Consider the following 12,893-nt stretch of genomic DNA (forward strand, 5'->3'; position numbering starts at 1 on the left):
TGTGTGTGTCTGTGTGTGTGTCTGTGTGTGTGTCTGTGTGATTGTGTCTGTGTGTGTCTGTGTGTCTGTCTGTGTGTGTGTCTGTCTGTGTGTGTGTCTGTCTGTGTGTGTGTGTCTGTGTGTGTGTATGTGTGTCTGTCTGTGTGTCTGTGTGTGTGTCTGTCTGTGTGTGTCTGTCTGCGTGTGTGTGTCTGTCTGTGTGTGTCTGTCTGTTGCGTGTCTCTCTCTCCCAGGTCAGTGCGTGGATTTTTTCTCCGGTCGCTCCGCTTTTTCTCTCCACATTGAGGATTAACGTCACCGCGCGTTTTGAGCGATTTGCTGCTGCTGTCAATTTCAAACGCGATAAGCCACTTGCTGACATGTCATTTGTTGATGGCCAGGTCGCTACTGATAAAGAGCTACATAGCTTATAGTTTATAGTTTAAATATCTTGATTTGAAGCTTTCGTGACTGCAGGAATCCACGCTCTGTGGTTCTTTCTGTAAAGTCATCACGTGGTGGGTAGAACTAAAATTAATCAAATCCCGACGTTTCGATGGCAAACACAAGCCGCTTGTGTCGCCATCGAAACGTCGGGATTTGATTTATTTTATTTTATTTCTACCTACCACGTGATGACTTTACAGAAACAACCAAAGATTATGTTTAAATAGCTTGTCATGAACCGCACGTGATCGCGGTACGAATGTGAGTTGGCCTCCTCTTCCACGCGTGGCGACTGTAAACCCCACGTGCTCCGTGTGGCTCTTCCCTCTCCCAAGGTGTTGAGAAAACCGGACGTGGATGAGGTTCCCGAGGATTCTGGGAGGTTCCTAACGGGGCGGAAATACGACAAGGTAGCCAGCCGCCAACGCTGACAGCCTGGGTTCGAGCCCTGGGTCTGGGTGTCTCTCTCAAGGGGTTCACAATGGCCATGTCGGAGACACTGACAGTCTGGGTTCAAGCCCTGGGTCTGGGTGTCTCTCTCAAGGGGTTCACAATGGCCATGTCGGAGACACTGAGAGCCTGGGTTCAAGCCCTGGGTCTGGGTGTCTCTCTCTTTCTCAGGGGGCTCACGATGGCTGTGTCAGAGACACTGAGAGCCTGGGTTCAAGCCCTGGGTCTGGGTGTCTCTCTCTCTCTCAGGGGGTTCACAATGGCCATGTCAGAGACACTGAGAGCCTGGGTTCAAGCCCTGGGTCTGGGTGTCTCTCTCTCTCGCTGCTCACGATGGCCGTGTCAGACACACTGAGAGCCTGGGTTAGAGCCCTGGGTCTGGGTGTCTCTCTCCCAGGGGGTTCACGATGGCCGTGTCAGAGACACTGAGAGTCTAGGTTCAAGCCCTGGGTCTGGGTGTCTCTGTCTCTCAGGGGGTTCACGATGGCCGTGTCAGAGACACTGAGAGTCTGGGTTCAAGCCCTGGGTCTGGGTGTCTCTCTCTCTCTCAGGGGGTTCACGATGGCCATGTCAGAGACACTGAGAGCCTGGGTTCTGCCAGGAGGTGCTACAGCACATGAGCGGACTAATCTGTGCATGCATGTGTGTGGGCGTGTGTGTACGTGGAAGCTACCTGGTCTGTCGCTCCGCACTAAGCTTCAGGTCTTCTCGGCCACGGTCATTCCCTCCCTTCTCTACGCTTGCGAAACGTGGACCCCCCTAATGGAACATCTTCGCCGGTTAGAAACATTTAGGCTGGCCTGCCTACGATCCATCCTGGGTTTAACCAGACTGGATTGTGTGAGGAGCTCACAAATCCTTGAAAGATCTGGGCAGGGTCCCATCGGTGAGCTCCTCCGGCAGGCAAGGCTGCGATGGCTGGGTCATGTAGCCCGCATGCCCAGCCACCGCATGCCGAAACAGCTTTTGTTCGGCCGGATTGAGGGGGCTAAGCGGGCGCGGCACGGGCTAGAGAAGAGATGGAGTGATGTGGTACAGGAGGACGTGGAGCTGAGTGGACTTGCCGATGACTGGTACCAGCGGTGTCAAGATCGGCCTCTGTGGAGGAGGCTCGTGAAGGACGCTACTGGGCAGTTGGAGGTAGTTGCCCGCCAACAACAACGGAGGGCGGAGGAGCGACGCTCAGAACAACGAGCGGAGCGCCGGGTGGCTAAAGCACAGCAGGTTGGCACAGTAGGGGGGCACAGGTGGTGCATCAGCCAGTCATCTCAGTCAGTCGACCCGTGGCACCTGGGTCTGCCCCGTGACCTCCTGCCAGCGGGCGTTCGACACTTCACGTGGCCTCAGGGTGCACATAGCCTGGCACAAGCGTCGTGGTGACGTCACCGCCACTTAGTGGTGAATGGCGGTTGTTGTTGTGTACGTGTGTGTGTGCGTGCGTGTGTGTGCGTGCGTGTGCGTGCGTGGGGAGCGGTGGTGCAGCGGTTAGCGCTGTGCTACAAACCCAGTGACCCAGGTTTGATTCCCGCTCACGGCCAAGACCGGTGACGATTATCTGAACCGGTCCTGGGCCTCCCCTAGGTCGACTCGGCCTCAAATGAGTACCTGGTGCGGTGTGTAGTAAACATTGCCACTAAGGAGACAAAGGCGGCCGGGCGTGGTGCTGGCCACCCACCCCCTCGTGTGCCGTGCCGGCCTTCATAGGCGCCGCTCGCTAGCAGCACTTGCCCCTACAGTCTGTTAGAGGCTACACGGGGGATTTTTGTCTTTATTTTTTGCGCGTGCGTTCGTGCGTGTAGAGCGAGTGCTGCACAGAGCAGAAGTTCTCACACAGAAGCTGGCACTGTGGCCTCAGGACACACGGAAAAGCGCGAACACAAAGGTACACCTCCATGTCTAGACACCGGGTCTCAGGGTCAGTGTCTAGACACTGGGTCTCAGGGTCAGTGTCTAGACACCGGGTCTCAGGGTCAGTGTCTAGACACCGGGTCTCAGTGTCTAGACACCGGGTCTCAGGGTCAGTGTCTAGACACCGGGTCTCAGGGTCAGTGTCTAGACACCGGGTCTCAGGGTCAGTGACTAGGGACCAGGTCTCAGGGTCAGTGTCTAGACACCGGGTCTCAGGGTCAGTGACTAGACACCAGGTCTCAGGGTCAGTGTCTAGACACCGGGTGTCAGTGTCTAGACATAAGGTCTCAGGGTCAGTGTCTAGACACCGGGTCTCAGGGTCAGTGTCTAGACACCGGGTCTCAGTGTCAGTGTCTAGACACCGGGTCTCAGGGTCAGTGTCTAGACACCGGGTCTCAGGATCAGTGTCTAGACACCGGGTCTCAGGGTCAGTGTCTAGACACCGGGTCTCAGGATCAGTGTCTAGACACCGGGTCTCAGGGTCAGTGTCTAGACACCGGGTCTCAGGGTCAGTGTCTAGACACCGGGTCTCAGGGTCAGTGACTAGGGACCAGGTCTCAGGGTCAGTGACTAGGGACCAGGTCTCAGGGTCAGTGTCTAGACACCGGGTCTCAGGGTTAGTGTCTAGACACCGGGTCTCAGGGTCAGTGTCTAGACACCGGGTCTCAGGGTCAGTGTCTAGACACCGGGTCTCAGGGTCAGTGTCTAGACACCGGGTCTCAGGGTCAGTGTCTAGACACCGGGTCTCAGGGTCAGTGTCTAGACACCGGGTCTCAGTGTCAGTGACTAGGGACCAGGTCTCAGGGTCAGTGTCTAGACACCGGGTCTCAGGGTCAGTGTCTAGACACCAGATCTCAGGGTCAGTGTCTAGACACCGGGTCTCAGGGTCAGTGTCTAGACACCGGGTCTCAGGGTCAGTGACTAGGGACCAGGTCTCAGGGTCAGTGACTAGACACCGGGTCTCAGTGTCAGTGTCTAGACACCGGGTCTCAGGGTCAGTGTCTAGACACCAGGTCTCAGGGTCAGTGTCTAGACACCGGGTGTCAGTGTCTAGACACCGGGTCTCAGGGTCAGTGTCTAGACACCGGGTCTCAGGGTCAGTGTCCAGACACCGGGTCTCAGGGTCAGTGTCTAGACACCGGGTCTCAGGGTCAGTGTCTAGACACCGGGTCTCAGGGTCAGTGTCTAGACACCGGGTCTCAGGATCAGTGTCTAGACACCAGGTCTCAGGGTCAGTGTCTAGACACCGGGTCTCAGGGTCAGTGTCTAGACACCGGGTGTCAGTGTCTAGACACCGGGTCTCAGGGTCAGTGTCTAGACACCGGGTCTCAGGGTCAGTGTCCAGACACCGGGTCTCAGGGTCAGTGTCTAGACACCGGGTCTCAGGGTCAGTGTCTAGACACCGGGTCTCAGTGTCAGTGTCTAGACACCAGGTCTCAGGGTCAGTGTCTAGACACCGGGTCTCAGGGTCAGTGTCTAGACACCGGGTCTCAGGGTCAGTGTCTAGACACCGGGTCTCAGTGTCTAGACACCGGGTCGCAGGGTCAGTGTCTAGACACCGGGTCTCAGGATCAGTGTCTAGACACCGGGTCTCAGGGTCAGTGTCTAGACACCGGGTCTCAGTGTCTAGACACCGGGTCTCAGGGTCAGTGTCTAGACACCGGGTCTCAGGGTCAGTGTCTAGACACCGGGTCTCAGGGTCAGTGTCTAGACACTGGGTCTCAGGGTCAGTGTCTAGACACCAGATCTCAGGGTCAGTGACTAGACACCGGGTCTCAGGGTCAGTGTCTAGACACCGGGTCTCAGGGTCAGTGTCTAGACACCGGGTCTCAGGGTCAGTGTCTAGACACCGGGTCTCAGTGTCAGTGTCTAGACACCGGGTCTCAGGGTCAGTGTCTAGACACCGGGTCTCAGGGTCAGTGACTAGACACCGGGTCTCAGGGTCAGTGTCTAGACACCGGGTCTCAGGGTCAGTGTCTAGACACCGGGTCTCAGGGTCAGTGTCTAGACACCGGGTCTCAGGGTCAGTGTCTAGACACCGGGTCTCAGGGTCAGTGTCTAGACACCAGATCTCAGGGTCAGTGACTAGACACCGGGTCTCAGTGTCAGTGTCTAGACACCGGGTCTCAGTGTCAGTGTCTAGACACCGGGTCTCAGGGTCAGTGTCTAGACACCGGGTCTCAGGGTCAGTGACTAGACACCGGGTCTCAGGGTCAGTGTCTAGACACCGGGTGTCAGTGTCTAGACACCGGGTCTCAGAGTCAGTGTCTAGACACCGGGTCTCAGGGTCAGTGTCTAGACACCGGGTCTCAGGGTCAGTGTCTAGACACCGGGTCTCAGGGTCAGTGTCTAGACACCGGGTCTCAGTGTCAGTGACTAGGGACCAGGTCTCAGGGTCAGTGTCTAGACACCGGGTCTCAGGGTCAGTGTCTAGACACCGGGTCTCAGGGTCAGTGTCTAGACACCGGGTCTCAGGGTCAGTGTCTAGACACCGGGTCTCAGGGTCAGTGTCTAGACACCAGGTCTCAGTGTCAGTGTCTAGACACCGGGTCTCAGGGTCAGTGTCTAGACACCGGGTCTCAGGGTCAGTGTCTAGACACCGGGTCTCAGGGTCAGTGTCTAGACACCGGGTCTCAGGGTCAGTGTCTAGACACCAGATCTCAGGGTCAGTGACTAGACACCGGGTGTCAGTGTCTAGACACCGGGTCTCAGGGTCAGTGTCTAGACACTGGGTCTTAGTGTCAGTGTCTAGACACCGGGTCTCAGGGTCAGTGTCTAGACACCGGGTCTCAGGGTCAGTGTCTAGACACCGGGTCTCAGGGTCAGTGTCTAGACACCGGGTCTCAGGGTCAGTGTCTAGACACCAGATCTCAGGGTCAGTGACTAGACACCGGGTGTCAGTGTCTAGACACCGGGTCTCAGGGTCAGTGTCTCCACTCCCGGTTGTCCGTTCAGCCGTGCCTGGGACTCCCGGCGTGATGACCGCTCCGCTGTGGAGGCCGTGCCGGACGCCGGTGAAGAAGCGCCGGGAGCCGGCACAGCCCCAGGCGCGTGGGCACGCAGCTCCAACTTCGGCGGCAAGCAGTGGAATGAGGCCTCACAGCCCTGCCGTGGCGCGTTCCAGGTAGCACGCCTGATTAGAACGCGGGTACTCTGTGGGTACTCTGTGGGTACTCTGTGGGTACTCTGTGATGTGTCTCTGTGAGTGTCTCTGTGATGTCTCTGTGATGTGTCTCTGTGATGTGTCTCTGTGATGTGTCTCTGTGTGTGTCTCTGTGATGTGTCTCTGTAAGTGTCTCTGTGTGTGTCTCTGTGTGGGTACTCTGTGAGTGTCTCTGTGTGTGTCTCTGTGTGTGTGTCTCTGTGAGTGTCTGCGTGTGTGTCTCTGTGTGTGTTTCTGTGTGTGTGTCTCTGTGAGTGTCTCTGTGTGTGTCTGTGTGTGTGTCTCTGTGAGTGTCTCTGTGTGTGTCTCTGTGTGTGTCTGTGTGTGTGTCTCTGTGTGTGTGTCTCTGTGATGTCTCTGTGATGTCTCTGTGAGTGTCTCTGTGTGTGTCTCTGTGAGTGTCTCTGTGAGTGTCTCTGTGTGTCTCTGTGATGTCTCTGTGTGTGTGTCTGTGAGTGTCTCTGTGAGTGTCTCTGTGTGTGTCTCTGTGTGTGTTTCTGTGATGTCTCTGTGAGTGTCTCTCTGTGATGTCTCTGTGTGTGTCTCTGTGAGTGTCTCACTGTGATGTCTCTGTGAGTGTCTCTGTGTGTGTCTCTGTGTGTGTCTCTCTGTGTGTCTCTGTGATGTCTCTGTGTGATGTCTCTGTGATGTGTCTCTGTGTGTGTCTCTGTGATGTGTCTCTGTAAGTGTCTCTGTGTGTGTCTCTGTGTGGGTACTCTGTGAGTGTCTCTGTGAGTGTCTCTGTGTGTCTGTCTCTGTGAGTGTCTGTGTGTGTGTCTCTGTGAGTGTCTCTGTGAGTGTTTCTGTGTGTGTCTCTGTGTGGGTACTCTGTGAGTGTCTCTGTGAGTGTCTCTGTGATGTGTCTCTGTGAGTGTTTCTGTGTGTGTGTCTCTGTGTGTGTCTCTGTGTGGGTACTCTGTGGGTACTCTGTGGCTACTCTGTGTGTCTCTGTGATGTGTCTCTGTGAGTGTCTCTGTGAGTGTTTCTGTGTGTGTCTCTGTGTGGGTACTCTGTGTGGGTACTCTGTGAGTGTCTCTGTGAGTGTCTCTGTGTGTGTCTCTGTGATGTGTCTCTGTGTGTGTCTCTGTGATGTGTGTCACTGTGTGTGTCACTGTGTGTGTCACTGTGTGTGTGTGTCACTGTGTGTGTCTCTGTGTGTGTCTCTGTGTGTGTGTCTCTGTGAGTGTCTGCGTGTGTGTCTCTGTGTGTGTTTCTGTGTGTGTGTCTCTGTGAGTGTGTCTGTGTGTGTCTGTGTGTGTGTCTCTGTGAGTGTCTTTGTGTGTGTCTCTGTGTGTGTCTGTGTGTGTGTCTCTGTGTGTGTGTCTCTGTGATGTCTCTGTGATGTCTCTGTGAGTGTCTCTGTGTGTGTCTCTGTGAGTGTCTCTGTGAGTGTCTCTGTGTGTCTCTGTGATGTCTCTGTGTGTGTGTCTGTGAGTGTCTCTGTGAGTGTCTCTGTGTGTGTCTCTGTGTGTGTTTCTGTGATGTCTCTGTGAGTGTCTCTGTGAGTGTCTCTGTGTGTGTCTCTGTGATGTCTCTGTGTGTGTCTCTGTGTGTGTCTCTGTGTGTGTCTCTGTGAGTGTCTCTGTGAGTGTCTCTGTGTGTGTCTCTGTGTGTGTTTCTGTGATGTCTCTGTGAGTATCTCTCTGTGATGTCTCTGTGTGTGTCTCTGTGAGTGTCTCACTGTGATGTCTCTGTGAGTGTCTCTGTGTGTGTCTCTGTGTGTGTCTCTCTGTGTGTCTCTGTGATGTCTCTGTGTGATGTCTCTGTGTGTGTCTCTGTGTGTGTCTCTGTGTGTGTATCTGTGTGATGTCTCTGTGAGTGTCTCTGTGAGTGTCTCTGTGATGTCTCTATAATGTCTCTGTGAGTGTCTCTGTGAGTGTCTCTGTGTGTGTTTCTGTGTGTGTATCTGTGTGATGTCTCTGTGAGTGTCTCTGTGAGTGTCTCTGTGATGTCTCTGTAATGTCTCTGTGAGTGTCTCTGTGAGTGTCTCTGTGTGTGTCTCTGTGTGTGTCTCTGTGTGATGTCTCTGTGAGTGTCTCTGTGATGTCTCTGTAATGTCTCTGTGAGTGTCTCTGTGAGTGTCTCTGTGTGTGTCTCTGTGTGTGTTTCTGTGTGTGTCTCTGTGAGTGTCTCTGTGAGTGTCTCTGTGATGTCTCTGTGAGTGTCTCTGTGAGTGTCTCTGTGTGAGTGTCTCTGTGTGAGTGTCTCTGTGTGAGTGTCTCTGTGTGTGTCTCTGTGTGTGTGTCTCTGTGTGAGTGTCTCTGTGTGATGTCTCTGTGTGTGTTTCTGTGTGTGTGTCTCTGTGTGATGTCTCTGTGTGTGTCTCTGTGTGTGTGTCTCTGTGTGAGTGTCTCTGTGTGTGTGTCTCTGTGTGATGTCTCTGTGTGTGTCTCTGTGTGTGTGTCTCTGTGTGTGTCTCTGTGTGTGTCTCTGTGTGATGTCTCTGTGAGTGTCTCTGTGATGTCTCTGTAATGTCTCTGTGAGTGTCTCTGTGAGTGTCTCTGTGTGTGTCTCTGTGTGTGTTTCTGTGTGTGTCTCTGTGAGTGTCTCTGTGAGTGTCTCTGTGATGTCTCTGTAATGTCTCTGTGAGTGTCTCTGTGAGTGTCTCTGTGTGTCTCTCTGTGTGTGTTTCTGTGTGTGTCTCTGTGAGTGTCTCTGTGAGTGTCTCTGTGATGTCTCTGTGTGAGTGTCTCTGTGTGTGTCTCTGTGAGTGTCTCTGTGAGTGTCTCTGTGAGTGTCTCTGTGTGAGTGTCTCTATGTGAGTGTCTCTGTGTGTGTGTCTCTGTGTGTGTCTCTGTGTGTGTGTCTCTGTGTGAGTGTCTCTGTGTGATGTCTCTGTGTGTGTTTCTGTGTGTGTGTCTCCGTGTGATGTCTCTGTGTGTGTCTCTGTGTGTGTGTCTCTGTGTGAGTGTCTCTGTGTGTGTGTCTCTGTGTGTGTCTCTCTGTGTGTGTCTCTGTGTGTGTCTCTGTGAGTGTCTCTGTGTGTGTCTCTGTGAGTGTCTCTGTGTGTGTGTTTCTGTGATGTCTCTGTGTGTGTGTCTTTGTGAGTGTCTCTGTGATGTCTCTGTGAGTGTCTCTCTGTGTGTGTCTCTGTGTGATGTCTCTGTGTGTGTCTCTGTGTGTGTTTCTGTGTGTGTGTCTCTGTGTGTGTCTCTGTGAGTGTCTCTGTGTGTGTGTCTCTGTGATGTCTCTCCTGCGACCCTTCGTAGGCAGTGGTGGGGGTCGACGCTCGAGCGGCCAGGGGTCTTGGATTTTGGGGTGCGAGGAAATCGGCTGTGCCGGCTGTGTCGGCTGTGCCTGTGCCGGCTGTATCGGCTGTGCCGGCTGTGCCGGCTGTGCCGGCTGTGCCGGCTGTATCGGCTGTGCCGGCTGTGCCGGCTGTGGCGGCTGTGTCGGCTGTGTCGGCTGTGCCGGCTGTGCCGGCTGTATCGGCTGTGCCGGCTGTGTCGGCTGTATCGGCTGTATCGGCTGTGCCGGCTGTGCCGGCTGTGCCGGCGGTGGCGACGGCTGTGCCGGATGAGGGGAGGAGGCTGGAGTCCCCCGGCAGCAGGCAGCGGCCTCACCACAAGGTGCCGGTGGTGTGGGGTCGCGACCCCTAGCCCCGACCTTCCACCCCCGACCCCCACCCCTGACTACCCCAAGCCCCCACCCCATCCCCCACCCTCACCCTTGATCGCCCCCACCGTTGACCCCTGACCCCCCACCAAGCCCCCCCCCCCCCCCCCCCGTGTGCGTGCCATAGTGGGGGCGCTGCCGCTCACACCAACAGCACTTGCCCCCACAGGCTGTTAAGGCTGCACGGGGGATCTTTGTCTTTCTGTGTGTGTGTGATGTGTGTGTGTGATGTCTGTGTGTGTTGTGTGTGTGGTGTGTGTGTGGTGTGTGTGTGATGTGTGTGTGGTGTGTGGTGTGTGTGGTGTGTGTGTGGTGTGTGTGGTGTGTGGTGTGTGTGGTGTGTGTGTGTTTTGTGTGGTGTGTGTGTGGTGTGTGTGGTGTGTGTGGTGTGTGTGGAGTGTGTGTGTGGTGTGTGTGTGTGTGGTGTGTGTGTGTGTGGTGTGTTATTTAGGAGCGTGCATCCGTTCGTCTGTCCCACGCTCAGCCCTGCCCCTGGCCTTGTCCCGAGCAGGAGGGACCCCGGCTTCCGAGGGGCAAGGCCGGCCGGCTGGGGGCATTCCCTCCGTGTCGACCTCCGGCCGCAACAACGACAACAACAACGACAACAACAACAACAACCACCACATCCACCGCTACAGCAGCGCTGCCACAGCCACAGCTTGCCCCGGACATGCCCTGAGCTTCGCCTGCCCCCTTCGACCTGAGGGGATCACGCGGAATGCCCTTCGTGTGTGTGTGTGTCTGTGTGTGTGTCTGTGTGTATGTATATCTGTGCGTAATGCCCTTCGTGTGTGTGTGTGTCTGTGTGTGTGTCTGTGTGTATGTATATCTGTGTGTAATGCCCTTCGTGTGTGTGTGTGTCTGTGTGTGTGTGTGTGTCTGTGTGTATGTATATCTGTGCGTAATGCCCTTCGTGTGTGTGTGTGTCTGTGCATAATGCCCTTCGTGTGTGTGTCTGTGTGTGTGTGTGAGGAGCGATAGTGTAGCGGTTAGCGCTACGCTGCGCTATGAACCTGGTGATCCAGGTTTGATTCCCGCTCACGGCCAACATCAGTGACGATTATCTGAACCGGTCCCGGGCCTCCCCTAGGTCGACTCAGCCTCAAATGAGTACCTGGTGCGGTGTGTAAACATTGCCACTAGGGAGACAAAGGCGGTCGGGCGTGGTGCTGGCCACCCACCCCCTCGTGTACCGTTCCGGCCTTCATAGGTGCTCGCTAACAGCACTTGTCCCTACAGTCTGTTAAGGCTATATGGGGGATCTTTGTGTGTGAACGCCACGTAATGCCCTTCGTGTGTGTGTGTGAACAACACGTAATGCCCTTCGTGTGTGTGTGTGAACAACACGTAATGCCCTTCGTGTGTGTGAACAACGCATAATGCCCTTCGTGTGTGTGTGTGAACAACGCATAATGCCCTTCGTGTGTGTGTGTGTACTACACGTAATGCCCTTCGTGTGTGTGTGTGTGTACTACACGTAATGCCCTTCGTGTGTGTGTGTACTACACGTAATGCCCTTCGTGTGTGTGTGTGAACAACGCATAATGCCCTTCGTGTGTGTGTGTACAACACGTAATGCCCTTCGTGTGTGTGTGTGAACAACGCATAATGCCCTTCGTGTGTGTGTGTGTACTACACGTAATGCCCTTCGTGTGTGTGTGAACAACACGTAATGCCCTTCGTGTGTGTGTGTGTACTACGCGTAATGCCCTTCGTGTGCGTGTGAACAACACGTAATGCCCTTCGTGTGTGTGTGTACTACACGTAATGCCCTTCGTGTGTGTGTACTACACGTAATGCCCTTCGTGTGTGTATACTACACGTAATGCCCTTCGTGTGTGTGTGTGTGTGAACAACATGTAATGCCCTTCGTGTGTGTGTGTACTACACGTAATGCCCTTCGTGTGTGTGTGTACTACAGATAATGCCCTTCGTGTTTGTGTGTGTACTACACGTAATGCCCTTCGTGTGTGTGTGTGAACAACACGTAATGCCCTTCGTGTGTGTGTGTGTACTACACGTAATGCCCTTCGTGTGTGTGTGTGTACAACACGTAATGCCATTCGTGTGTGTGTGTGTACAACACGTAATGCCCTTCGTGTGTGTGTGTGTACAACACGTAATGCCCTTCGTGTGTGTGTGTGTACAACACGTAATGCCCTTCGTGTGTGTGTACAACGCGTAATGCCCTGCTCGACTGCCCTTGTACCATAGTTGAAATGCCCTGACCTGCCCTTCAACAACCCTTAATCACACGCAATGCCCTGACCTGCTGCCCTGCAGAGTACATGAATGATATTTACTGCCCTGCAATGTGGATTACAGTCACGCTCTGCTGCCCTTCGCTGCCCTTGTATATTATGCCCGGGCATGCCCTCCGTGGACTGCCAATCTGCCCATCACACATGCGAAACGTATGCCATGTCCTGAACTGCCCTTTAAGGGTTATAGTTGACTGCCCTGCCTGCCCTGCCCTTGTATAAAGCATCACACCCTGACCTGCCCTCGAATGCCCTTTGATGATATTCATACTTGGCTCCAGAATGCATGCCGGTTGTGACGTGTAATGCCCTGCGCTGCCCTACGTGACGTGTAATGCCCTGAGCTGCCCTACGTGACGTGTAATGCCCTGCGCTGCCCTACGTGACGTGTAATGCCCTGCGCTGCCCTACGTGATGTGTAATGCCCTGCACTGCCCTACGTGACATGTAATGCCCTGCGCTGCCCTACGGGATGTGTAATGCCCTGCACTGCCCTACGTGACGTGTAATGCCCTGCGCTGCCCTACGGGATGTGTAATGCCCTGCGCTGCCCTGTGTGATGTGTAATCCCCTGCGCTGCCCTACGTGACGTGTAATGCCCTGCGCTGCCCTACGTGACGTGTAATGCCCTGAGCTGCCCTACGTGACGTGTAATGCCCTGGTGGCCAACTGCAAGAAACGTCTGACCTCTGTGATTGCCAACAAGGGTTTTGCCACCAAGTACTAAGTCATGTTTTGCAGAGGGGTCAAATACTTATTTCCCTCATTAAAATGCAAATCAATTTATAACATTTTTGACATGCGTTTTTCTGGATGTTTTTTGTTGTTATTCTGTTTCTCACTGTTCAAATAAATCTACCATTAAAATGATATACTGATAATTTCTTTGTCAGTGGGCAAACGTACAAAATCAGAAGTGTTAAGTCTATGGGCAGTGTTGAGTCTATGGGCAGTGTTGAGTCCATGGGCAGTGCTGAGTCTATGGGCAGTGTTGAGTCTATGGGCAGTGTTGAGTCTATGGGCAGTGCTGAGTCTATGGGCAGTGTTGAGTCTATGGGCAGTGTTGAGTC

General features: G+C 54.4%; 1 protein-coding gene across 6 annotated transcripts in view; it reads left to right on the forward strand.

Moving 5' to 3' along the window:
* LOC116957155 (uncharacterized) overlaps positions 1-12,693 on the forward strand; it is a 34,927-nt gene extending 22,234 nt beyond the window's left edge. For 4 of the 6 annotated variants that reach the window (XM_032979130.2, XM_032979131.2, XM_032979132.2 and 1 more), the window contains exons 8-12: positions 762-836; positions 2,676-2,758; positions 5,740-5,908; positions 9,157-9,516; positions 10,014-12,693. In XM_032979130.2, coding sequence (XP_032835021.1) covers positions 762-836; positions 2,676-2,758; positions 5,740-5,908; positions 9,157-9,516; positions 10,014-10,241 — 915 coding nt within the window. In that variant the 3' untranslated portion in view covers positions 10,242-12,693. The remainder of the gene's footprint in view (positions 1-761; positions 837-2,675; positions 2,759-5,739; positions 5,909-9,156; positions 9,517-10,013) is intronic. The other 2 variants (XM_076058304.1, XM_076058305.1) reach the window with 2 other exon arrangements.
* The last annotated feature ends 200 nt before the right edge of the window (positions 12,694-12,893 follow it).

Source organism: Petromyzon marinus, assembly GCF_048934315.1.
Source record: "Petromyzon marinus isolate PM22_M1 ecotype Great Lakes invasive population chromosome 70 unlocalized genomic scaffold, UKy_Petmar_22M1.pri1.0 chr70_unloc.2, whole genome shotgun sequence".
Classification (NCBI taxonomy): Eukaryota; Metazoa; Chordata; class Hyperoartia; order Petromyzontiformes; family Petromyzontidae; genus Petromyzon; species Petromyzon marinus.